The following is a 27,206-nucleotide window of genomic DNA, read 5'->3' as shown; positions in this document are numbered from 1 at the left end:
CAAACAGTGGAAAGTGGTGACTGTGAAAAATCGAAGCAGTGAAAATTTAATTCAAATATAGGAGGAAGTACGAATTTTCACACAGTAAGTCAGATAACACTACATAACACTAAAATCGAAAATTAATCACAAAAATTATTGTAACAGAACAAATGACAGCTTTATCTGATCAGCCGAATCAAACCTGACAAGAAATACGACACATTTTAGGTAAGAATCAGATAATCTTGTGAAGAATTTTTTGATAATTTAGTTCACACACAATAAACTTTGCAGTCCCTGATGACGATCCTATATGGATTGAAACGTTGGAACGTTAAATAAATAGTCGTTTTCACTATTTAAAAAGACTGAAAGCCGAAAAATACATCTCGAAATTCAAGTAACAGTCGTTAAAAATATCATTCAAGAACGAGAAATCTGAATCTAAATTTTTAACGTAAGTTTTATATTTGACTTGAACATCTGTCTTCTTAATCTAAACCAGAATCTAAATATGGGCTTGGAGCGTTAATACGACTTTTCAATCTTAATTCTGATTCTGAATCTGATTTGAGAATTTTTGTTATTTTTAGACTTCTCAATCTGAATTCTGAACCTGAATCTGGGTTCTTGATCTGATTTACGAACCTAAATTCTAAATCTAATCAAAGAGTCTAGCATATCTGAATATCATATCTAATATGAATTTATAGTTTGATTTTCGAAGCTAAATTCCGAATCTTTATTCTAATCTGAATTCTGAAGGTGAATGCAGAATTCGAATCTGGATTCCGATTTCAATATTTTAAATCATATCTGAACTGAACTCCGAATTTGAAACACCTTTGCAATTTTACAAAATCAATTTATTAAATATGTCCAGCTGAAGAAGTCATTTAAAAAAATATCTGAAAAAAATCTGAATCAAAATAATTTCAATTTGTATTCTTTATCGACGCCTATTTCGAATTTGCTAGCACCGCGGTCATGGCGGAGATTAGAGAGCTGAAAAAATCACATTTCTAAGTTAAATTTTTTGATTACAACCAACCTTTGTCCTACGAAAAACTTTATTGCTAAATTTGGAACATTTTTTTCAAAAATTGTACAACCACAGGGGATGCACCATTTTTTGGCAGTTTTTAATTAAACATATTAAAACTGCTTCATGGGTAAACTTTTATATAATTGTGTAAAAATTGTTATGTTTATAACTGAGATATTTCAACTCATGCGAAAAGTAAACTATGGAAACATTTGTCGATTTGTTGTCGTTTTGATTTATGCCGATTTTGAGAAGGGTGTACAGGTGAAGTTGGCTTTAAAGGGTTCATATTACTACACAATCTCAATCCAGAATTTTTGTTCTCAACACGACTTCTCAATCTGAAACTGGATTCTTATTCTGATTTTGAAAACTTGATCTGAATTCCGAACAGTAATTCAAAATTCAAACACAACAAGTCTACCCAAACCGAATCTGAATGTCATATCTAGTATGAATTTTTAATTTGATGACAGAATCTGAATTCAGAATGCGAACGCGAAATTAAAATCTGGATTCCGTTTTGAATTCTTGATGTGAATCCTAAATCTGACCTCTGGATCGATTTTTTTCGATGCAAAAATATTCATAATTCACATTTACAATTTACATACATTCATCTGAATCTGAATCATGGATCTGAAATCTGAAACTTTACTCTTTATCTTAATTCTGAATTAGAATTATTTTTTTTTAATCTTAATGTTAATTCTTAATGCTTAAGCTGTATAGAACTCTAAACTCGAACCTACCTACCTTCCTAAGGGTCCAGAGTCCATTCGAAAGCTTCCAAAAAATGTAACTTTATAATGTCGGTTTTTTTTTTATTTTCGAATCGTCATTCCAAATTGAATTTCTACTGTAGCAGCCATTTCATTAAAAAATTCAATGGTGATTTTTTTATTTTACACACAGTTTATTCTTGTTAATGCATTCTTGACCCATTTTTTAACTGCTGAAGGTAGGCTTATTGTTTCATAAAAGAACATTGTTCCGGTTCTGCGCTCTTTGAAAAGAAGAAGGAACAAACACACTGCCAAAAAGGGTCAGGTCTGAATTCTGAAACTGAATTATGAGTCTGAATTCTAAATCTTCAAAGATTGCTTAAGAATGTTGATTTGAATAAATTTACATACTTGAAAACAATCAAAAAAAAAAAAAATAAAATCTTTAAAAACCTAATTCCAATTGATTTTTGATGAATCTTAGTTGTTTTATATAGCTGTAAAATCCAGCATTATTTTGAAATTGAAAGTCTTTCGAATATACTTTCGAACTGTTGAACGTTTGATCTTAAAAGTGGTCCTGATGATTTGAAATCGAAAATATGCCCCATTGTTGGATCATCCTATTATATATGTTATCGAATTTGAAAAATCTCTGACTTCAAATGAATTCTTAAACTTCTATCCTACAATACCCGCAGGTTTCTTTTCTATTGTGAATATATTCGATTCATATTAAATTTTGAAAAGAAACATCATGTCTCTTTAAAATTTGAGATTGTTATTTTCGGCTCCACAAAATAAGTAGACATTCCATGTTCACTTGGAAGTACTCAATACTATAAAAAAAATAATAAAACTGTGTTTGATATGATTTTTTAATTTACGTATGATACAATTAAATTTCATCAAACCTTGATCTTCCATAATAAATCAATATTCAAGGGTCCTTAATTGCAACAAAATTCCCCAAAAACTAAACCGATATCCGCGATAAGAGCTGTCCACCTTCAAATGGTCGGATCTGCCACGATTTTCGTTGGACCCTAGCATAAATTTATCACCATTGACAAAACAGTGCTGAAGCTGGAGCCATAAATTGTTACCATCCGGTTTGATTTGCATTCCAATTTTATGCGATCATGATTGAATATTCTCTCTGTGTTTTGTCAACAGTTCACTATGAGGGCTTAAAATTCTATATCGCGCTCTTTGTGAATTTGACTGATATATCCGCATTCATTTGGTGGGTATTGTGGGGTAATTCCGCTCATCTGAGGATTTTTTTTTGGTACCATTGTGTTGATGCATTTCAATCTAAACTCTATGGAGCCATCACTTTTGATAGTGCTTTTGTCACCCCCTTACCCATTCCAGTCAATAAACCGGCACGGAATCCAGGAAACAAGCGGCACCAAAAACCAGCAGAAACTTTTTTTCATATTTACTCTTCCCGTGACTCGACCGATCATACACAACATTCCGGGTTGGTACACTCTCTGGAGCCACTTTTCTGCTGCGCCTGTTGTCAAAGCCAGGGCCACACGGTTTTTTCGTTCTCCCCGTTTCGATGATATATGAACATCGAAACGAGTGCTTTTTCCGGCACCTTTGCAGCACGAGTTGAAGCAAAATTCAAGCAGAAAAAAAACATCGAGGAATATACAGCGCGGAAAACTATTACAAACGAGGCGAGGGTCCTTGCGCGCGTTTTGTCTCTCTCTGACTCAGAATTGAATTGAAAAACGCGAGCCCTAGGACATTCATTTGAGCAAAATATTACGCATTTATGGTCGCTCCTCGGGATCCGTGTGGTTTGTGGAAGGTGTTTTTTTTTTTGCTTTGGTTGCTAGTTCTGAACCATTTTTCATTTTTCCGTTGCTTACCCGTTGGTAAACGAGAGGAAGGAAGAGTTGAGGAAAAGGATGTGTCCGGAGGGGGCAAAAGTCACATATTCATAAATATCGGAATTATAGTGTCCTCACGTGGGATTATGAAATACCCGATGACCTGGGTGTGGCATTGTGGTGAATGGCGTCAGAAAGTCGAAAATATAACACACTGGCACGTATCAAACAGGCTTACTGTCCGGCGCTTGGAGTTGATTTGAAGAGTTATAGGTGATAAGCTGTGTTTTTGTTTTATTTGATAGGAACTTGGAACAAACTTTTTTGCGGGATTTTTCAAATCCTATTAATGGAATATTCTTTCGGTAAATTTTGGAATATTAAATCGCATTGCTTAAAAAGGATTTTTTAGTCTAAATTTGCGAATTTTTAAGTAGAAAACATTGCATTACAGTAAGTTGAATAAACACATACATTGGATCATAAATAAAAATGCAAACGTATGATATATGAGAAACCACATTCTAAAATGCAGTTGGAAAAACGAGGCTATTAAGGTGCAAAGATCCAAATCAGGCATACAGTTAAATTCTTGTGTAATTTGATGCCTGTCGAAGCTTGGCTAACGCATTTTCAACATTAGCACCTTATAGCACGCAACTGTAATCAAAACTGTACAAAAGCACTTAACTTTTATGTCAGATATGCATATGACGATCATTAAACCAAAAATGGTAGAAGTTGAATGTTCAATTGAAAATAAAATCACCTCGTTATGAATGCTTATTGTGTTTTATTCCTAACGAGGGTAGTTGTGAAGGAAACAGAATGAAGGATGATTTAGAATTTCCAGTATTTTTTTTCAATTTGCTTAATTTATTTTATTCATACGAATTGTGTACCTTGTCACATTAAAGCAGTCAAATGGCAAGGATTTGGTAAATTAAGAATTTTACGTTATAAATATAATTCGGACTACAAAAGAAAACAGAAAAGGTTATAAGTGCTTTACGAAGCTGCTTTAGGAAGCATTGATTTTCCGACGAAGGTTTCAAATTAACAAGACTTGGCTCTACTTTGCACTTCATTTACATGTTTACTGTCTTAGATAGGGATCAAACCACCATGAAATGATAAAAATGATTTTGCCAGTCAACCATTTTTAACCATTTTTTCAGTCGACGCGACCAGTTAAATTTTTTCAAAGGGTAACACATGAAAATCCACCTCAAAGGCTTATGAAATCTCACTTTCAGGGTGTCTTTTCTTCGTTAAAAACAAAATTTCAGAAAAAAGAACATAGGAAGAACAAAATCCAAAAAATAAGAAAGGGTAAAAATCACTTATAAATTTTAAAACAACGGCTGCAATGAGATGAATCACCATTGAAAAATGTGGAAAAACGAAAAAAAAAATCAAAGTAAGGTATTTCATTGTATTTTTTTAAAAAGTTGTCAGAGGTCGTAAAAAAGTGTAGGTTAAAAATTGAAAAAAAGGATCAAAAATTGAACTGACATCGTCGAAAACTATTTTTGTGAAAGAAAATTCAAATGTAAAATTTGAGTTTAATAGCAGTAAGAATAAAGTCAAATACGAGAAAACCGGTTAAAATTAAGAACTAGTCGAGATTCTAAAGAATTGTAAAAGGTTTAGAATCTAGAAACGAGAGCCAAGAGTAGGAAGTCGAGATTTGATATACACGAGTCAAGAGTCAAAAAATAAGACTCAAAAGTCGACAATCGAGATTTTTAACGAGTCAAGTAACAAGAGTCCAGAGTTTGACAAGTGTCAAGATTCAGGAGTCAAATGTCAAGAGTCAAAAGTCAAGAGTCAAGAGTCAAGAGTCAAGAGTCAAGAGTCAAGAGTCAAGAGTCAAGAGTCAAGAGTCAAGAGTCAAGAGTCAAGAGTCAAGAGTCAAGAGTCAAGAGTCAAGAGTCAAGAGTCAAGAGTCAAGAGTCAAGAGTCAAGAGTCAAGAGTCAAGAGTCAAGAGTCAAGAGTCAAGAGTCAAGAGTCAAGAGTCAAGAGTCAAGAGTCAAGAGTCAAGAGTCAAGAGTCAAGAGTCAAGAGTCAAGAGTCAAGAGTCAAGAGTCAAGAGTCAAGAGTCAAGAGTCAAGAGTCAAGAGTCAAGAGTCAAGAGTCAAGAGTCAAGAGTCAAGAGTCAAGAGTCAAGAGTCAAGAGTCAAGAGTCAAGAGTCAAGAGTCAAGAGTCACGAGTCACGAGTCACGAGTCACGAGTCAAGAGTCAAGAGTCAAGAGTCAAGAGTCAAGAGTCAAGAGTCAAGAGTCAAGAGTCAAGAGTCAAGAGTCAAGAGTCAAGAGTCAAGAGTCGAGAGTCAAAAGTCAAGAGTCAAGAGTCAAGAGTCAAGAGTCAAGAGTCAAGAGTCAAGAGTCAAGAGTCAAGAGTCAAGAGTCAAGAGTCAAGAGTCAAGAGTCAAGAGTCAAGAGTCAAGAGTCAAGAGTCAAGAGTCAAGAGTCAAGAGTCAAGAGTCAAGAATCAAGAGTCAAGAGTCAAGAGTCAAGAGTCAAGAGTCAAGAGTCAAGAGTCAAGAGTCAAGAGTCAAGAGTCAAGAGTCAAGAGTCAAGAGTCAAGAGTCAAGAGTCAAGAGTCAAGAGTCAAGAGTCAAGAGTCAAGAGTCAAGAGTCAAGAGTCAAGAGTCAAGAGTCAAGAGTCAAGAGTCAAGAGTCAAGAGTCAAGAGTCAAGAGTAAAGAGTCAAGAGTGAAGAGTCAAGAGTGAAGAGTCAAGAGTCAAGAGTCAAGAGTCAAGAGTCAAGAGTCAAGAGTCAAAAGTCAAGAGTCAAGAGTCAAGAGTCAAGAGTCAAGAGTCAAGAGTCAAGAGTCAAGAGTCAAGAGTCAAGAGTCAAGAGTCAAGAGTCAAGAGTCAAGAGTCAAGAGTCAAGAGTCAAGAGTCAAGAGTCAAGAGTCAAGAGTCAAGAGTCAAGAGTCAAGAGTCAAGAGTCAAGAGTCAAGAGTCAAGAGTCAAGAGTCAAGAGTCAAGAGTCAAGAGTCAAGAGTCAAGAGTCAAGAGTCAAGAGTCAAGAGTCAAGAGTCAAGAGTCAAGAATCAAGAGTCAAGAGTCAAGAGTCAAGAGTCAAGAGTCAAGAGTCAAGAGTCAAGAGTCAAGAGTCAAGAGTCAAGAGTCAAGAGTCAAGAGTCAAGAGTCAAGAGTCAAGAGTCAAGAGTCAAGAGTCAAGAGTCAAGAGTCAAGAGTCAAGAGTCAAGAGTCAAGAGTCAAGAGTCAAGAGTCAAGAGTCAAGAGTCAAGAGTCAAGAGTCAAGAGTCAAGAGTCAAGAGTCAAGAGTAAAGAGTCACGAGTCACGAGTCGAGAATCATGAGTCAAGAGTCAAAAGTCAAGAGTCAAGAGTCAAGAGTCAAGAGTCAAGAGTCAAGAGTCAAGAGTCAAGAGTCAAGAGTCAAGAGTCAAGAGTCAAGAGTCAAGAGTCAAGAGTCAAGAGTCAAGAGTCAAGAGTCAAGAGTCAAGAGTCAAGAGTCAAGAGTCAAGAGTCAAGAGTCAAGAGTCAAGAGTCAAGAGTCAAGAGTCAAGAGTCAAGAGTCAAGAGTCAAGAGTCAAGAGTCAAGAGTCAAGAGTCAAGAGTCAAGAGTCAAGAGTCAAGAGTCAAGAGTCAAGAGTCAAGAGTCAAGAGTCAAGAGTCAAGAGTCAAGAGTCAAGAGTCAAGAGTCAAGAGTCAAGAGTCATGAGTCAATAGTCAAGAGTCAAGAGTCAAGAGTCAAGAGTCAAGAGTCAAGAGTCACGAGTCAAGAGTCAAGAGTCAAGAGTCAAGAGTCAAGAGTCAAGAGTCAAGAGTCAAGAGTCAAGAGTCAAGAGTCAAGAGTCAAGAGTCAAGAGTCAAGAGTCAAGAGTCAAGAGTCAAGAGTCAAGAGTCAAGAGTCAAGAGTCAAGAGTCAAGAGTCAAGAGTCAAGAGTCAAGAGTCAAGAGTCAAGAGTCAAGAGTCAAGAGTCAAGAGTCAAGAGTCAAGAGTCAAGAGTCAAGAGTCAAGAGTCAAGAGTCAAGAGTCAAGAGTCAAGAGTCAAGAGTCAAGAGTCAAGAGTCAAGAGTCAAGAGTCAAGAGTCAAGTGTCAAGAGTCAAGAGTCAAGAGTCAAGAGTCAAGAGTAAAGAGTCAAGAGTGAAGAGTCAAGAGTCAAGAGTCAAGAGTCAAGAGTCAAGAGTCATGAGTCAAGAGTCAAGAGTCAAGAGTCAAGAGTCAAGAGTCAAGAGTCAAGAGTGTCAAGAGTCAAGAGTCAAGAGTCAAGAGTCAAGAGTCAAGAGTCAAGAGTCAAGAGTCAAGAGTCATGAGTCATGAGTCAGAGTCAAGAGTCAAGAGTAAAAAGTCAAGAATAAAAAATCAAGAGCCAAGAGTCAGGAGTCAAGAGTCGAGAATCATGAGTCAAGAGGCAATAGTCAAGAGACAAAAGTTAAAAGTCAAGAGTCAAGAGTCAAGAGTCAAGAGTCAAGAGTCAAGAGTCAAAAGTCAAGAGTCAAGAGTCAAGAGTCAAGAGTCAAGAGTCAAGAGTCAAGAGTCAAGAGTCAAGAGTCAAGAGTCAAGAGTCAAGAGTCAAGAGTCAAGAGTCAAGAGTCAAGAGTCAAGAGTCAAGAGTCAAGAGTCAAGAGTCAAGAGTCAAGAGTCAAGAATCAAGAGTCAAGAGTCAAGAGTCAAGAGTCAAGAGTCAAGAGTCAAGAGTCAAGAGTCAAGAGTCAAGAGTCAAGAGTCAAGAGTCAAGAGTCAAGAGTCAAGAGTCAAGAGTCAAGAGTCAAGAGTCAAGAGTCAAGAGTCAAGAGTCAAGAGTCAAGAGTCAAGAGTCAAGAGTCAAGAGTCAAGAGTCAAGAGTCAAGAGTCAAGAGTCAAGAGTCAAGAGTCAAGAGTCAAGAGTCAAGAGTCAAGAGTCAAGAGTCAAAAGTCAAGAGTCAAGAGTCAAGAGCCAAGAGTCAAGAGCTTAGTGTCAAGAGTCAAGAAAGAGTCAAGAGTCATGAGTCAAGAGTCAAGAGTCAAGAGTGAAGAGTCAAGTGTTAAGAGTCAAGAGTCAAGAGTCAAGAGTCAAGAGTCAAGAGTCAAGAGTGAAGAATCAAGAGTCAAGAGCTTAGTGTCAAGAGTCAAGAAAGAGTCAAGAGTCACGAGTCAAGAGTCAAGAGCCCAGAGCCAAGAGTCAAGAGTCGAGAGCCAAGAGTCGAGAGTCTAGAGTCAAGTTGGAAGAGTCGACAATAGAGAGTTTGAATAGAGAGTCAAATGTCGAGAATTAATAGTGGAGAGTGAAAGAGTTGATATTCGAGAGTCTGAAAAGAGGAGTTAAGTGTTGGGAGTCGACAGTTGATAGTTAGAGTTGAAAGTTAAGAAAAGGGTGTCGATAGTCGAGAATCGGGAATTGAAAGTTAAGAATTGAGATTCGAAAGCCGTAAGTTGAAAGTCATGAGTTAAAATATGAGTATTGAGAATCATGATATGATAATCTCGATCCCATTGTTAGGACGCCAATCATACTGAATTTTTTTTATTAGATAAGCGTGTTTTGGAAATGCTCGGCTTTCGAAAATTAAAAGTGTTAGTTTCAAAATTTCAAGAAATAATGAAAAGAATCATTAAAACCAGAGAGCTTTCGGGCAAAATGATGCAGGATTATTACATAAAAACATTCAAGCGAAACAAAAAAAACATTTGATAGAATTCCTATTTTTAGGATCATTCACCCCAGAAAAAAAGTGAATTAAAGTTGATTTTGAATGAAGTTTTCTGGTAAAATGGGAACTAATTTTACCTCTTGGGTATACGTTTTTGTTGCGTATATTAATCCTGGCTAAATCCAGCTTTGCAGCCAAATTTACGAAAGTACGAGGCATGCAGTGCGTAAATCTGGTCCGGATTTAAACTTGTCGAATCCCACCCATCGTCATGCTGCCGTTCCCAATAAAACTCTAATTAGTCCTGTTTTGTGTAATGAAATTATTCGCCCGAACGGTATTTCTGAGGTAAATAATTTATTTGCCCAGACATTCCGCAATCCGACCCCAAAAAATCGGCCCCGGTGGTTTTGCAAATCTCTCCAGGATAAATTTCCGTTCAATGGTATATATGCACATTTTTTCCTCACTTTCCCACATTCACTCGTCGGCGCATAATTCATCGAACGGATCAATGAACAAATCAGATGATAATTTATTAACACAAATAGTTGGCAATGTTAGAGGTTTGCCCCTAATTGGCTTTCCGTCTCCATTGGACCCCGAAAAATGTCTACCGTGGCTTTGGTGGTCCGGTTCGAATTGGTGCATCATGTGGTGCAGCGAGAAAATACTACTTGTTCTAAATTAGTGGGAACCTTTCTGTGCCGACAAGGAGAGGGGTCTCGTAATTAAGTGATTGAAGCAATCGTTGAATGGACTTGAGAAATAGATTCGCTTCTAAACAGCTCTATTAGCAAATTGCCAAAAAAATTCCAATTTGAAAAATTCTCACTAGCTTTGGTAAGTGATAGAAATTAATCGAAGTGAAATTTTTTATTCAATTTCTGCGTTATTCAATAAATTGAATGTTTCCAGTTTTGTTTTTTGTTTTCAATATTCCGAGCTGCATAACAAATCAACCGGCGGGGCTAGCCGGTTCCGATTCGTTGCGTTCCAACGGTATTCCAAATTTGTAGGCTTCCTGCCAGCCAGGATTGTACAGCAAAAAAAGCGATTTCGATAATTAGTAATAAATTTTCGGCCTCACTGATCCGGGGCAGAATTGTTCCGGAAAATGGGGTCGATGTTTTAGGATGTTTCTAGATAGAATGGAAATCTACCGACAGGGGTAAAAAATCCGTATTCCGACAGGTTTTGGAACCGGGGTTTCAATTTAGAGTTTGTTAAATTTGATCGAAAAAATCTTGATCTGATCAGAGCTTTTAAATGAACTTCATGCACTATATTTCTATCTGTGGATAAAATCGAAAAAGCATATTTTCCAAATTTAAACTACCCGGTTTTTAGAATTGGTTTGTTAATTGTGCCTCTATGTTGGTAGTACTGTTAACAACATTTTTGTTCAATTTCAAGACAAAACAGAAAAATTCCAAAGGAGTGGTTAAATTTTGTTTGATGTCCAAATGCGAATTACTTTAGCGGCTTGATAATCGCCGCTAAAGTAATTCGTATTATTTAACATCAGAATTTTTTTTTTGAAATGTGATTTGTTTGCTGCTGAGGTTTCAATATTTATATTTTCAAACTTTTTTCATTCACTTTTTTTGCATTTTTTTAATAATATATAGCCTGGATTTTACTGGTTTATGGGTTGCAAAATTCTTTTGCCTGGATTTATCCCATTTTTTTCGATTGGCATGGATTTTTCCTGCCTTTCGAAGAGCTGAGACATGGTGGAAAAGTGATCCGTAGATGGTTAAAATAAGGTACCTATGATACCTACACAACTGCACTTAAAAAAAAAGACCAACGACAAAACAACCTTCTTAAATGATGTCATGTGAATCCTAGTATGTTGACCAAGAGGAGGACGTACTAAAATTCCTTCATATTTAACAAGTCAATCAACGATTAAGCGACTTCCTCTAGAAATCTCAATATTGCTCCCATTTTCTAAAATCGAATTGCGCGCTGGATAGAATTTATCCACGTGTCATTTTATCACAGCAATAGAACCCAAAGGTTGCCCGCCCACATTTCAAAACCGTTGTGGTGTCACTTGGTCGGCGGTTTTCCTAACATATTCATACAAACATCAAACTATAGTCAGTGCCGCCTATACAGTGGGTGTGGTTGTTTATGAACCAATGGGTATTTTTATCCAACCCCATTCCCGCTTAGTGGTTGAAATCCAATGTTGTATGTATGTGTATGAAAAGTATTTGTACGCGCGTGTGATTTCCCACAACGGATCGTGATAGTTTTGGCACCGTCAGTTCACACCTTTCACACAATCCGGCAGCTGCTGGTTTGGCTGGCTTTGGCTTGTGGATGAAATAATAAAATTTAATCAAATAAATTGAAACATCCTCGTCCATATCCAGAGACGGTCGTACCGGGAAATCATGTCTGCCATACTGTTACTTTGCTGTCAGTGTTGGGTTGCGGGAATAATGCTTTCAAGGATACACTTGCAAAAGCTAGGCAACGAACGTTTTTGACAGAGCGAAACCATGAATGAATTTGGCAAAGGTTGATTTTTCTGGCACAGGGCAGAAAATAAGTCGTTGTTTTTTTTTTTTTAAATACAGAAAGGCTTAGATAGGTGTAATTTGATAAATTGGAACAAGATACAGAAATCAGGTAGCTCGAGTGCTTCGACATCAGCAGTTAGCATCAGATTAGAATTGAGTTCATAACTTTCGGTCAAGCCACAGAATAAAATTTGTTTTTATCACAAAGACTACATTAAAAAAAATTTATTGTCATGTTTATTTTTAACCTAAACGAAATTCCTAATCAATACTGTAGAATCCCGCTTATTCAAGCACCGGTTATCCGAGCTTCCGCAAAATTATAGCCACCATTTTCGTACAAAATCCATATAAAGTTGTGTTTTATCAGCGCGATGCATTGTTGTGCTATTTAATCAATGCTTTTCGGTTAGTCTAAATTCACCAAAACGTCAATGAAATATGGTAACGGACTTATTTTGGACCAGAGGACCAATTTTGGACCACCTTGTCTAGCTCTCTTAAAAAAAAATAAACATGAAATTTTTTAGCAAATATTGTTAAAGCTCGGGCACCTCATGTGATGCACTTTTTTTCATTATTATTTGCTTTATAAGAAAGCTAGACAAGGTGGTCCAAAATAGGTCCCCTTTTCGAAAAACAATCCGTTACCCTGGCATCACAAAATTCAGTATTTTCCAAGCTATGCCCTTAATGTTGCATATCATCAGTGCAATTGATAGTGATTTCAATGCTGTTTGTGTATTCCGAAGTTCCACCACGCCGAGGTGGCCTTTCCCCCGACTTCCTCGGATAAGCGAGGGTCTAGTGTTCTTATAAATCTTTAAAAAATTTTATTTAATCAAATCAAATCAAGTTTCTATATTTTTCGATGTTTTTTTTTATTTTGTTGGTTTTTAGATATTGATTTTTGAAATTTTATATTATTTGTTTTTTTTTATTTTTTGAAGTCCTTTAGAGATTAATTTAATCATTTTACCATCATTGTTTTCTTTTACCATTAAGAGACTTTCGTTATTTTTTTTAATTCACCTTAATTTTTTTTAACTTTTATATTTTTCCAAAATTTTCTTGTACTTTTCAAAAATCTCTCGGATTAAATCAAATATTCTTGGATGTTCTCAAATTTATACAGATTAACAATGCTTTTCAAAGAATTGCTCTTTTTTTTTTAACCTCTATATCTGAAAAATTATCAGTTGATCACACATTTTGTCAAATTCTCTTAAATATTTTTAAACTGTGACCCAAAGATGGGTCTTGACTCAAACATTCAGTCAGCGAAATTATTTTGGGAGAGAAATGAATCCAGCTTAGATGAAATTTCAGGAACTAGATAAGAGAAAACTGCGTTTAAAAATAGAAATAAGGCGGTGCCAAACACCGAAATTGGCTGGATATCCAAATACGGCAAACGCATCATTTCTCATCATAACTGACAACCCGTGCAGAATATGAGAAGGCAATGCAAATCTTGCCGTGCTTAAAAATGTCCAAACTTGATTCATTCCGATAGACATCGACACTCAACCAGTATAATATTCATACGCCAGGTTGGTCTCCTGTAGTAGAATGTTAATACATGGGCCCCGGAGAGGCGCAAGATGTGGGTTCAAGTCCTACCGGGAGACAAGGCGAATTTTTTTCGCATGTTTTTCAATATCGATTTTCTCTTATCTAGTCCCTGAAATTTCATCTAAGCTGGATTCATTTCTCTACAAAAAAAAATCTCTTAAATATTTTAAAAACTTTCTCAACTTCCTTGGTTTAATTGAAATTTCCATGATATGCTTGAATTGTATTCCTTGATTCACTTAAAAAAAAGTTTGAAATCAATTAGAGTTTTCTGTATTTTTTTAAAGAATCATATGAAAATTTTCTTAATGCTATTACTTTTATTTCCTTAGACTGTCATTGTTAATTTTTCCACTTTTCTTCCAATTTTTGTCAATGCGTCAATGTTTTTTTTTCCTATTTAATTTTTTTTATTTTCCTTGAATAATTTCCTAATAACTTTTTATATTAACGTAAATTTTCCAAAATTATTGGGAATTTTTTTTTGTATGTTGAAGGGTTGAATTGAGATTTTCTTTGGTGTTTTTTTTTTTTTATTTTGAGGTCAATTTTCCAGGAATTTCTCAGATATTTTTCAATTTTCTTAATCATTCTACGAATTTCTTTGATTTTCAAGCTTTTAAAAATTCATTTGAATTTGAACGATTTTATTGCAATTTCCTAGATTTTTAGAGATTTAACCAAATTTTTCAGATATTATTATGCGTTCGGATTTCATTTTAGATATTCTAAGAATTCATTAGATTTTCAGGAATTTGTATACGTAATTTTAGATTTGTGTACATGTTTTTTTAATTTTTTAGATTTTCTTAGATTATATTTGAGTTCTTTAGATTATCTAAGATGATTTTCGATTTTTTTACATTTGCTTAGCATTTTTAATATTCTGTTAGATTTAATTCAATTTTCATAGATAGTTTTAAAGTGGCTTAGATTAATTTGATTTTCTTCAATCATCTTGAATTTTCTCAGATTTTCTCGAATTCCTTAGAATTCTTTGATTTGATTCAATTTTCAAAGATTTTCTTAAATTTTCGGGATTTAATATGTTCAAAGATTTTCATGCATTTCTAAGGTTTATGAGGCTTTTCAGATTTTCCTAGATTTTCTCAAATATTCTAACATTTTGACCACTTTCTTATTTTTTTAATTTTCTTAGATATTCTTAGATTTAACAAGATATTCTTGAATTTTTGTGAATTTTCCAAGATTTTCAAAAATTTTGTTAAATTTTTTTTAATTTTCAGATTTTCCAAAGTATTCTAGTATTTGGCTTCATTTTCATAAAAACTTTCTAGATTTCTTTAAACTTTTTCTGAAATTCGTTAATTTTCTATAACTTTCTTCGATTTTCTTTAAGTTTTTTTTTTATTTTCTAAGGTTTTCCATTTTTTCATGAATTTTTTAAGATTTTTTTGTATTTTTTGATGTTATTATAATTTTTTCGATTTAATTTAATATTCTAATATATTAATTTTTCTTATGACTTCTAGAATATTTTTTATTTTCTTAGATTTTCAAAGAATTTTTTGAATTTTCTAAGATTTTCTTAGATTTTTTAGATCTTTTTTAGATTGTCCTGAATTTTCTTAAATTGTCTAGAATTTTATCAATTTTTTTATAATTTTCTTAGATTTGCATTGGTTTTATTTGGTTTTCTTGGATTTTTTTGTTAAATTTTGTGTAAATTTTTATTATTTTCTCTAGTTTTCCTAAGCTTTTAAATGATTCTATAATTTTTGAGATTTTCTAAGATTTTCTAAGATTGTTCAAGTTTTTCTAAGATTTTCTTAAATTTTTCAGAATTCTGAATGATTTTCTTAGAATTTTTTTGCAGAACTTTAGATCTTCTAAAATTCATCTTCAATTTTCTCAGATTTTCTCGAATTCCTTAGAATTATTTGATTTGGTTCGATTTTCGTAGATTTTGTTAAAATTTTTCAGGATTTTAAATGTTCAAAGATTTTCTTGTATTTTTTAAATTTTTTAAGCTTTTCAGATTTTATTTTATTTTCTCAAGATTCTTTACATTTTGAAAAATTTCTTAGATTTTCTCAAATTTTCTAACATTTTGAAGATTTTTTTCAATTTTTCTTAGGTATTCTTGGATATTCTTAGATATTTTTAGATTTTATAAGATATTCTTGGATATTTGTGGATTTTCTGCGATTTTCATAAATGTTGTTTATTTTTTTAAATATTCTTAGATTTTCCAAAGTTTTCTAGTATTTGGCTAATTTTTCATAAATACTTTCTAGATTTCTTTTAGTTTTATCTCAGTTTCTTTCATTTTCTTTAATTTTCTTCGATTTTCTATAATTTTTTATATAAGAATTTCTCAGATATTCTTAGATTTCACAAGATGCTCTTTGATTTTTGTGGATTTATTGTAGATTTGTGGAATATTGTAAATTACTTTTTATATTCTTAGATTTTCCAAAGTTTTCAGTATTTGGCTTAATTTTCATTAAATCTTTCTAAATTTCATTAAATTTTGTCTCTATTTTTTTATTTTCTTGAATTTTCTTCGATTTTCTATGATTTTTTTCTTTTGATTATCTAAGATTGTCCTGCATTTTTTTTAGTTGTTTTTATGTTTTTCCGATTTTCTTGAATTCATTTTTTATGATTTCTTGAATATTTTTAATTTTCTTAGATTTTCTAAGAATTTTTTTAATATCTTATTTTTTTAAGATTTTCTTTGATTTTTATAGATTTTCTTGAATTTTCTTATGTTTTAAAGAATTTTTAATGGTTTTAATATATTTTCTTCGATTTTCTTTGTTTTTTATAGATTTTTAAATTTTTCTAATAGTTTTTTGATTTTCACAGAAATTCTTTTAATCTTTGTTTTTTCGAATTTGTTGGGATTTTTTTTAAATTATTTTTAAATTTTTTGTATTTTTAAGCTTATAGTAGATATTCGAAGATTTTAAAGGTTTTTTAAACTTTTCTTAGATTTTCGTTATTTACTTGGATGTTTTCATTTTGTTTGATTTAGTTAGATTTTTTTTTTTGAAGTTTCAAAATTTTTGTACATTTCATTAAGGTTTTCTCAGATTTTACTTGATTCTTTCAGAGTTTCCCACAATTTAATGGGTATTCTTAAATTTTCTTAATTTTTGCAGGTTTTGTCAGGTTTTCTCAGGTTTTCATATATTTATCAACAATTTCTTACAATTTTCCTTGAGTTCATTGAGATTTTTTTTGTGTTTTCAAGATTTTTTAGGTTTTCTTAAATTTTATTAATTTTGTTTTTGAATTTTTTAGATTTTCTCAGATTTCCTCAGATTTCCTCAGATTTGCTTAGATTTTATTGGATATTATTTTATTTTCCATGATTTGCTTACATTTTTAACGATTTCCTAGATTTCAACAAATTTTCTTTGATTTTTCTAGGTTTGCATTGGTTTTCTATGATTTTCTTCGATTTTTTTTTCAGTTTTAATTGCTTTTTTAATTTTTTTGACTTTTTTTATTTTCCAAGATTTTCTCAGGTTTTGGTTCTGTAATTTCTGAAATTTTCATAAATTTTGTAAGATTTTCTTAGATGTTTTAAGATTTCTAACATGTTCTTAGATTTTATTAGATTTTCTTAGAATTTCTTGGATATTCTTAGATATTCTGAGTTTTTTTTAGATTTTCTTAAATTTGCTTTTTTTTTAATTTTTTTAGATTTTCTTAGGTTTTCTTTTACGGTAATCTTTGATTTTCTTGGATATCCATAGATTATTAGATGTTTTAACAATTCTAAAGATTTTTTTAGATTTTCCTATAATTTCTAAGATTTTCTTAGATTTTCCTATAATTTCTTAGATTTTCTGAATTTTCTTAGATTTTCTTATATTTTGTCAGATTTTTTTTCTTAGATCTTCTGAAATTTTTTTAGATTTTTTTATATTTTCTTATATTTTTTTTTAGATTCTTTTCAGAGTTTTCAAAATTTTCCTAAATTTTCTTAAATTTCGCTAGATCTTCTAAGATTTTATTGAATTTGCTTTGATTTGCTTATATTTTTTTAGGTTTTTCTAGAATTTAAAAACATTTTCTTGGATTTTTTCAGTTTGCATTGGCTTTATTAGATTTTCTTAATTTTTTTTCAACTTTCATTGTTTTTTTATTGTTCCGTTTTTTTCCAAGATTTTTTTCAAGTTTTCGTTTATATTCTTTTTTTTTAATATTCTGATTTTCTTAGATTTTCTTAGAATTGTTAAGATATTCATAGATTCATTCATAGATTCATAGTATTCTTAGTTTATCTAAGATTTTCTTGATTTTTTTTTTCAATTGTCTTTGATAAATTTGATTTTTTTTTTCGATTCTGTGAGTGTGTTTTTTTTTTTTTCTCAGGTTTTCCTAGGTTTATTTTTCTAGTTTTTTTTTTTGATTCTCTTAGTTTTTCCATGGTTTTCTTAGATTTTCTAAGATTTTCTTCGATGCTCATGAATGTTGTTTGTTTATTTTTAGATTTTCTTCGATTCATATAGGATTTCTTACACATTCGTAGATTTTGTTAGATTATCTCAGATTTTATTAGAGTTTTTCAGATTGTCTTGGATTCCCTAAGATTTTCTTAGATTATCTTGATTCCTTTTTTTCTTCATTTTTTTTTATTTTTAAATATTTTGGATATTTTAAGGTTTCCTTTTTTTAATTTTCTTATTTTTTTAAATTTTCTTAGATTTTCCAAGAATTTCTGGGATCTTTTTAAGATTTTTGGAGGTTTGCTTCAATTTTCTTAGGGTTTCTTATACATTTTTTTTTTGGATTTTTACATGTTTTTGGTTGGATAATTTTTATCGTTTTTCTGTTTATTCTTATATACTTTTAAGAATTTTTATAGATATGCTTGGATTCTTGTATAATTTTAGATTTTCTTAGACTTATAGATCTTTTTAGATATTATAGATATATAATAATAATAATAATAATAATAGATATTATAGATATTTTGAAGGTATTTCAGTTTTACTGATTCTACTTTTAATTTTTTTTTAACTTTTTTTTCCAGATTTTGCTTTTCAACTTTTTTTTATAATTAGAACTTGTTTATTTTAAACGAATACACACATGAAAGTTATAGGATCTCAGTGAAATTTCATGTTTCTTCGAAGAGATTATATATTTCTTGCAATTATGGCTTACATACTTCGAGGAATGATGGCAAGCGTCTTACAAATGTTCAAACAACCAAGCCACCGAAAGAAAACGATGTTTGCGGTTTTTGAAAATACACATGTCGAGTTAAATTAAATTAGTTGCGAGGTCCACAATCAGAACTTGAATAACTAATATCATAACAATCTTAAAATTATAAAAAGCTCAATCAAATGATTACGATAAGTGTTTTTTTTAGTTGATTTTTAATCAGCGAGGTGTTGTACCAATATGTTTTCTTTGATGAACTGTAGATTTTTTTTTTTCAATTCTAATAAAACATTCTTTTACTGAAACCCTTTTTTTTCAAGTATATATACATTTATTTTGAAAAGTATTCATTGTTTGGATTGTTTCACGTTCTTTAAAAATATTGTTCCACATCAGAACCCAACTAACCCAACCAAAATGATCGATTTAGAAGTTCCGTCGAATAAAGTTTATCTCCAGAAATTCCAGCTGCTCGTCTGTTCCGATATTTACGACCAGTTGGACCCAGCCAAGCACGAAATCAGCCTTGAAAACGACGAAATGAAAAAAAAACACCGATCCCGAAATCCTTACCCATAAAATCTATCTCCTGGGATGCTGTGGGATGGTCCACCGAACAAAAATAGCAGCAGAAATGTCCCTTCATAATCGATATGATCTGCTTTATACTGTTATCCATTTTTTTCATTTCTTTTGCGGTCTACGGGTTTGTATTTCCATCATCAACCCTTTCCTTAGCTTTCGTAAGGAAAAACGTCAAAAAAAGGAAACTTGAATGAATAAACGAACGAATGGATGTGATGAATGTTTGGGTTTGCATCCGTTGGGAGGGTTAAAAAAATGGAGGACCGTAAACATATTAGCAATTTGCAATTTGTTTCCGGCGCAGCTGGGATGTTTTGAATCCGTAATTTGTCTAATGCGTGCCCATTCTGGGATTCCATCTTCGGGTAACAGCGGTGGCTTCAGAAGATATATTTTTGGGAGAGCATCACTATTTGTCTAAACGGTAGCAACTTCTTGAAAATGTAAGTCCTGTTGACGAAGAAAATAATTCCAAATTATAAAAAAAACTACCAAATTTGTTATCTTTTTATGCGACCATTTTTACATATTTTCCTTAAAGGAAACATTGATCTTTGGATTTCAATCTGTGAGTTTAAAATACTACCAGAAAAATTATATTTTTTTTAATTTTTGGTCGGTTTTGAAAAATTTCATCCAAAATCCTTTTAAAAGTTACTCTCAGGTAACGAGATTTTTTTTTCATTATTTTTGATCAACCCCGAAATTCCTGAACAGTTTTACCTTTTCGAGAGAACGTTTGCCAAAGTCGCAACCTGGAAATGTTTGGCCCCGTCGATCGGTGACCCAAACTTTTTACGATCTACTCCGGCAACTTTATGGTACTTTCCCTGGCGTTCTGGTCCTTGGTCCAAGCTTTTATCATCATGACTCAATTCGACGTCCAAAAAAAAGTGAAAAAAAAAGCGAAATCGAAAGCTGGGTTCAACTTGGCCCTGGCTTCGCTCGTTGGGCGGCCAATTCGTTCGATATACATACTGTATACGGTTTGGTGGGCTCATGTTTCCAGCTTTTCCAGCAGGTATGCATGAGGCTTCAGTTGACAAGTTTCGTGTTATTTTTCTGCTGCTGCTCATCTTCTTTTGGTCCGGGCAGAAATCGAGATTTATAGGTCAGGAGCCGTCCTTGTTAGAGGTTTATAAATTTTATATGCTTACATTACCGTTCAGAATTTATGCTCTCGGAGTCGAAGTCGGTCCAGCCTGACTGAGTTTCTGAGCTGACATCACTTTCAACGGTTGACAATATTGCGCCAAACAAGCGAGAAGGATGATGAGGGTTCCCTGCCTTTGGAGGAAGCTTTAAGGTCCTTTGCCTTGTTCGGCAATAGTGATTATGTCGGGAAAAGGTCGGGTTTTCGAGATGGCCGCAGCTCCGGAAAAGATTCATTTAGTGAAAGGTGCAGGCAACAAATTTGTCTAAATGTGACAACTTTTACGATTTACATCTTCTAGGCACCTGTCATGGGTTTGTAAAGCTCTATTTCGGGGAAAAGGCTTTATTTGGGGTCGGCCAAAAGTTATCAACAGTACTAGAGGGGGTGTTACCGTCGGAAGGTAACAATGCGTTAAATGTAGGTGTTAAAGGACCGATCCCATGTATATAAAATTAAATTAAGTTAGGGTAATTATTGTAATAGTTTTTATAAGGCTCGATGTTTGATGATAGGGAAACATAAAATTGTCATTAGCTGTGTTGTCTGTTAGTGTAGGATTTGCGATAGGGTTCTATGTTCGGTTATCATCACGGAAGATTTCCGGTCTGGAGTGTCCCAAGAGCGCGATGCCCTAGGACACAACTACCAGAACGGTTACGTGATGTGGGCTGGCTTCCGTGGCTCGTGAGTATGATAATCGGACATAGAACTATGTCCATGGTCACCCTAACTGCCAGCATCCCTACCCCGTTCGTGCTATAATGGGCGACTTGAGTTTGACAACCAACAAATTTCCGGGGCGAAATCTGGAAACGAAGTGGAGAGTTGGTTGTCGAGCTCTACAAGGAGTCAGTCGGGAGTGGATAGTGATTGAGAGCAGACGTTTGTAAAGTGGTCTGCTCATCAAAAGGAAAACCGCGTGGTTGTTGGCTTGGAGAAGCCATCTTGTGTAGAACCTGCAATTTACCTTCTGAAAGGTTCCTGCAATTTACCTTCTGAAAGGGTTGCTGGGCAATTCCGGAGAAGAAATCAAGTGACTTACAACCTCTCCGAAAAGTGTGGTCCTCCTACTAGTTGAAAAGCTAGAATTGCTGGAAAAGCTGGCTCCCGGTAACCAAACCACGTGGCAACTATCCACTGCATTTCATCTGCTTAAATAATCCGACGACAACATCCATTGGCTCGATTGGATCCCGCTGGCAAAGCTCCGATTGGCCGCAATCAAATCGACCCTGCTGGCATAGGTTCCGCTGGAACAAATCCCGCTGGCAAGCTCCGATTGGCCGCAATCCGTTGGCTTGATTGTATCCCGCTGGCAAGCCCCGATTGGCCGCAATCTGTTGATAAAATCCCGCTGGCAAGCTCCGATTGGCCGCAATCAAATCGACCCTGCTGGCACAGGTTCCGCTGGAACAAATCCCGCTGGCAAGCTCCGATTGGCCGCAATCCGTTGGCTCGGTGTTACCTCGCCGTCAAAGCTCCGATTGGCCGCAATCAACTGGCTGGCTTCGACCCCGTCGACACTGGTTCCGCTGGCACTGATTCCGCTGGCACCGGTTCCGCTGGCACTGGTTCCGCTGGCACTGATTCCGCTGGCACTGGTTCCGCTGGCGCTGGTTCCGCTGGCACTGGTTCCGCTGGCGTTGGTTACGCTGGTACTGATTCCGCTGGCACTGGTTCCGCTGGCACTGGTTCCGCTGGCACAGGTTCTGCTGGCACGCATCTGCGGGCCCGAAGTCGCCGGTGTTGACCCGTTCTTACAACCTGCTGGCATCGACACATAGGCGACAATCCGGCAACTAGACATCCAAGTGGAAGAAGGCAGACGGCTACCGCAACCACAAAGTATCAATTTCGGGGGTCCATCCAAGGATCTTCGAATGGCGCCCATCCGCTCCGGCAATTGCGGTAAGCCACACTATTAAGCCTTCCAAGAACCAAGAAATCAAGTCGCCACCCATGCCCTCAAAATCATTTCAAGTTGCTGTATCGGCCGCACCGATTCCCTTCCCTTATAACCTTTGTTGTATGTCTTAAATAAAAAAAAAAAATGTAAAAACGTAAATTTCCAAACTTATAATTTTCCGAGCCGATATATGTTGGAGAGGTCCGCTATCTCATTCGGAGATTTGTTTTGTTGCGCATCCCTCTTCTTCGTCTTTTTCGTGTTTCCCCTTTGCAGTTAGCCGACTCTGAGATTAGCGATAAGACTGAGCTAGTCGGTCGTTACACTTGGCGATCCGCGAAATATAGAAAAATATTCAAAATTGAATATTTTTCCATCCTGCCTGGGGTGATTCACGAAATCGTAGGTTTGTCGTGACTTCTTGGTTATATTTTGTGAACGTTGGTTGCTATGTGGTTTGGATAATGTCTGTTTGATTCAGTTGCATTAAATTTCATTTACAGGTTTAAATTTGATAAAGATATACTATGTGCTGTTTCTCTTGAATCATCAATAGTTTAAAGGAGTTATATCAATAGTTTATATAGTGCACCAGCTGAGAATTGAATTCTTTAATTTTGAATTGGTAGAATAAAATGAATTTAATCATGGAGAAAGATCTAGAAAAGCTATTTAACGAGGCCCGAATCGAGCACTTAGACGGAGACGATCTTGATTACGAACTAGAAATAAGAAGCGTTCCGTTTGCTAAAGATGAACATATCTCTAGAAAAAGGAAAGCTCTTAAAGAAATAATGAAATTGGAAAAGGAAAAATCAGATGATGTTACTAAAACATTAACGCGAGATCCAAATATTGAAATTCAAACGTGCGAGAAAAAACTTGTTGAGATTGAAGAAGTATGTGGTTACACAAATAGATCAGAGCTAGCGAGGAAGTACTTAACGGTTTTGTTACATCTGGGTTGTCGGATAAAACTTTTGCGCGAAACACTTTCCGAAGAAAACCCCGAGATCATTAACGATATGCTTCAAAGAACGTTGTTCATACTGAATCGATATTTTTACGGAGTTGAGGAAGATGAAATTCCGACCACGGTCGCTGAAGACGATTCCTTGAATCAGCTTTTCAAGGAAAACTCAACAGGTACTAACAGAGATTCTCAGCTCCCAATGAGCCGAATTGGAATCGCAAATAATAGTGACAACAAAGAAGATTCGAGTGTCGAATTAGACCTTATCAGTTCTCTTTCGCGTTTAGGTTTGATTAAATCTACTTCCTGCGATAAGCAGGAGTTCATACAAGGGATATTGGGATTAGAAAACGAATTGAATCAATTACGTCAGTATAAAGCCCAACACGTTTCGGAAGAATCATCAAAATCGACCGGCGCGATTCCGAAATCTTCGATAAATAGTGGAAAATACAACTACAATAACGCGCAATATCTCGATAACGAAATAAGAATGAGTTCCCATTCACATAATCGCGCGGTTGATCAGTCTCGCGAAAGAACTGCAAATTCGATTAATCCATTTCCTCAAAGTATAGCGACACGCGTAACAACGTCAATAACGAACCCACCGATTTTTACATCAGGTACCAGGCCTAGTGTATCTACTTCATATATACCGGAATCGGGAAATAGGAACGTCGAACGTCAGTATTTTCCTCCATATCTTGATGATTATCCGACGAATTCTCAACGGCCTCTTTTTCATCCATCGACGTCGCGAATTAATAACCCAATGATTGGAAATCTTTTTGCTACGTCCTGTGCCCCCGAATATGAAAAATATTGTCCGGAAAATGCTTTTCAGCAAATATCTAATAATCCGTTACCGTTTATATCACAAGAAACGAGAGGATCTATGATGAATCCAAATGCGAACTCCGCGCCGACCATTATTCCGAATAATCAGTTTTCAAACGCCAGACCATCATTTACGAACGCGTTTCCGGTTAGCACAGCTTTTAACGTCTCTGATCCGCGGTCCAATAATCAGTATCAAAACTTCAATCGGTCAAATTATAACGGAAACCCTAGAATGCAAGAACAAATGAATTTTAGTGATCATGCGCGCGGACGATCACATAGTCTCCTACCGGTATCTAAATGGAAATTAGATAAATATTCGGGAACAGATCAGGGGATAAAACTCAATGAATTCCTAATGTTAGTGACTCAACTAGCACTCTCAGAATGCATACGAGAAGATGAACTATTCGATTCAGCCTTTCATCTTTTCGCAGGACCGGCACTTAGCTGGTACATGAGCATGCGAGCCGCTGGTCGCTTGTACAGTTGGCCACACTTAGTATCCGAACTTAAAAGAGCTTTTGTTCACCCAGAACTCGATTCCTTGGTCAGGACCCGTATATACCAACGGCGTCAACAGCGGAACGAAACGTTCCAGGAATTTTTCTATGCGATGGAAGGAATGTTCAGATCGATGAACGAACCATTCGATGATGCAGAAAAGCTCAACGTTTTAAAAAGAAACATGAGAGGAGATTATAAAAAGTTACTTTTATGGAAGGAAACGGATACTCTAATAGAACTCTTAGACGCAGGCTACAAAATAGACGCTTCTTACTTTTATCTTGATACGAAAATCTTTGGTAATGAGAAATCTACCAATGCTATCATGGAAATCAAAAATAGAAATTGGGCAGATAAGAATCCAGAGGTTCGCACGCAGAAAAACTTGAATCCAAATCAGGGAAATAATTATGCAGCTAGAAAGCAACCTAGTCTCAGGGAAAAAGGAGCTCATAAGGAAGGTAATCGCCTGGAAGGGAAGTTTAAGGGTTTAGATCCTAAAGACGACCCTCAAAAACCAGGTCCATCAAAGCCGACTCGTACGCTTGAGTCCTTGATAGCTTCACATCATCCACCGAACCCAGAGGAATGCTTATACTGTCGTCAATCCACTCATTCGCTAGAACAATGTAAGAGCTATAGAGGATCGTTATGCTTCGTTTGCGGTTTCAAGGGATTTGAAACGCATAACTGTCCGTATTGCAGAAAAAACGGGCTGCAGGCGACCGAAATTCGCCGGCCGCCGAACCCGATAGCGTAAATAAAATTCCCATAGACTCAACACCTTCACGATTTTGGGAAATAGTTCCCGAGTCGTTATACGAATCTGAAAAATTAGAAAGCTTGCTCATATCTTTAGCCAAATACGATGATAACCGTCCTTACGCCACCGTGAAAATTTACGGTATGGAAACCAAAGGACTTCTCGATTCAGGTAGTCAATTAACCTTGATCAGTAAGGAGGTCTATCTAAAATTGTCGAACCACAAGTTGAGACCACTTACCCGACCCACGACTATAAAATCTGCTAACGGAACTTATTTAATTATTTTGGGAACATTGGATATCCCGTATAACTTTGCAAGCCAGATTAAAATAATTCCAACAATCGTTGTTCAGGACCTAACGGTTCCTTGTATCTTGGGAATGGATTTTTGGGAGAAATTCCAAATCTGGCCCAAGATACATAATTGCAATTTTATTGATTCTTCTGAGAGACCAGTACGGAATCAAGAAGAAACAGTGTTGACTTCACAAGAACTCAAAGAACTAGAAACCATCAAGAAACTTTTCAAAGTAGCTGATCCGGATAATCTTCCTTATACACATTTAGTGGAGCACCACATCGAAATAGCGGACGAATGGAGAGGAAAGCCTCCCGTTCGTCAATATCCTTATACGCTATCCCCCAAAGTTCGCGAAAAAGTAGCAGTAGAGTTGAAACGCATGTTACGAGCAGGAATCATTGAAAGAGCCAGTTCGGACTGGTGCTCTAATGTAGTTCCCGTGATCAAACCGTCCGGAAAGGTACGCCTATGCCTTGATGCTAGGAAAATAAATGAGCGTACAGTGCGTGACGCTTAGCCGTTGCCACATCCTGGCCGCATCCTCGGCCAATTACCTCGGGCCCGGTACCTGAGCACTATAGACTTGTCGGAAGCTTTTCTCCAAATTCCCTTGGAGAAAGCCTCCCGACGATACACAGCCTTTAGTGTTCAGGGTCTCGGGATGTTCCAATTCCGCAGGCTGTGTTTCGGCCTAGTCAACAGCGCCGGGGAATTGGCAAGATTGATGGACCGAATACTAGGTCATGGGGAATTGGAACCGAACGTCTTCGTGTACATCGATGATATTATCATTGTCACGGAGACGTTCGAAGATCATATTCGGTTACTTCGGGAAATCGCCTCTCGATTATATAATGCGAACTTGGCAATAAACGTCGATAAATCGAAATTTGGGGTTTCTGAATTGCCATTCCTAGGATATCTGATCTCGTCAAACGGCCTCCGAGCAGACCCGGAGAAGATACGAGCAATAGTTGATTATGAGCGACCCAATACCGTAACGAAGATGCGCAGATTCCTAGGGATGGCAAACTATTACCGCCGATTTATCGACGATTTCAGCGGTGTCACTGCGCCTCTGTCCGATCTGTTAAAGACAAAGGCAAAAGTACTGAGCTGGTCTGATGATGCCGAGAAAGCTTTTGGAAACATCAAAGAAAAGCTAATCTCTGCACCCATTCTGACCTGCCCAGACTTCAGCTTGGAATTTCAGATTCAGACAGATGCAAGTGACGTCGCTGTGGCGGGAATATTGACCCAGGTTCAGGAAGGTCACGAACGGGTGATCGCCTTCTTTTCTCACAAACTAACAACGGCTCAAAAGAATTATCACGCGTGTGAGAAAGAGGCTTTGGCTGCGTTACTATCGATAGATGCCTTTCGAGGGTATGTAGAAGGGTCGCATTTTGTACTTATAACAGATTCCTCCGCTCTCACCCACCTTATGACTGCAAAATGGAAGACTGCATCCAGGTGCAGCAGATGGTGTCTCCAATTGCAGCAGTTTAGTATGACGATCAAACATAGAAAAGGTAAGGAAAATACGGTCCCAGACGCGCTTTCTCGAAGCGTAGCAACGATCAATAGCCACGATGATCATGATTTATTTGATGAAATGCTTAAAAAAGTAGTTGAAAATCCAGACGACTTTGTTGATTATCGCGTTGACGACGGAAAACTTTGGAAATACGTAGGCAG

The 27,206-nt window shown here is 35.6% G+C and overlaps 2 protein-coding genes across 2 annotated transcripts in view; both read right to left on the bottom strand.

Moving 5' to 3' along the window:
* LOC129741575 (uncharacterized) overlaps positions 1 to 27,206 on the bottom strand; it is a 531,269-nt gene that overhangs the window by 384,140 nt on the left and 119,923 nt on the right. The gene's annotated exons all lie outside the window — the stretch shown is intronic.
* Positions 21,343 to 22,103, bottom strand: LOC129741574 (uncharacterized). Its single transcript, XM_055733310.1, has 2 exons — positions 21,678 to 22,103; positions 21,343 to 21,549 (listed from the first exon to the last, which is right to left on the bottom strand). The coding sequence occupies exons 1-2, from the start codon at positions 22,101 to 22,103 to the stop codon at positions 21,343 to 21,345; spliced, it is 633 nt and encodes a 210-aa protein (XP_055589285.1).

The sequence above is a fragment of the Uranotaenia lowii genome, chromosome 2 (assembly GCF_029784155.1).
Source record: "Uranotaenia lowii strain MFRU-FL chromosome 2, ASM2978415v1, whole genome shotgun sequence".
Classification (NCBI taxonomy): Eukaryota; Metazoa; Arthropoda; class Insecta; order Diptera; family Culicidae; genus Uranotaenia; species Uranotaenia lowii.
The sequence above is the reverse complement of the archived record's forward strand: the minus strand, read 5'-3'. Positions and strand labels throughout refer to the sequence as shown.

Coding starts and splice junctions, on each gene's coding strand:
- LOC129741574 (XM_055733310.1), bottom strand. CDS start 22,103: ATGGGCGCCATTCGAAGATCCTTGGATGGACCCCCGAAATTGATACTT. Junction 21,550..21,677: donor ATCGGAGCTTTGACGGCGAG/GTAACACCGAGC, acceptor TTTTATCAACAG/ATTGCGGCCAATCGGGGCTT.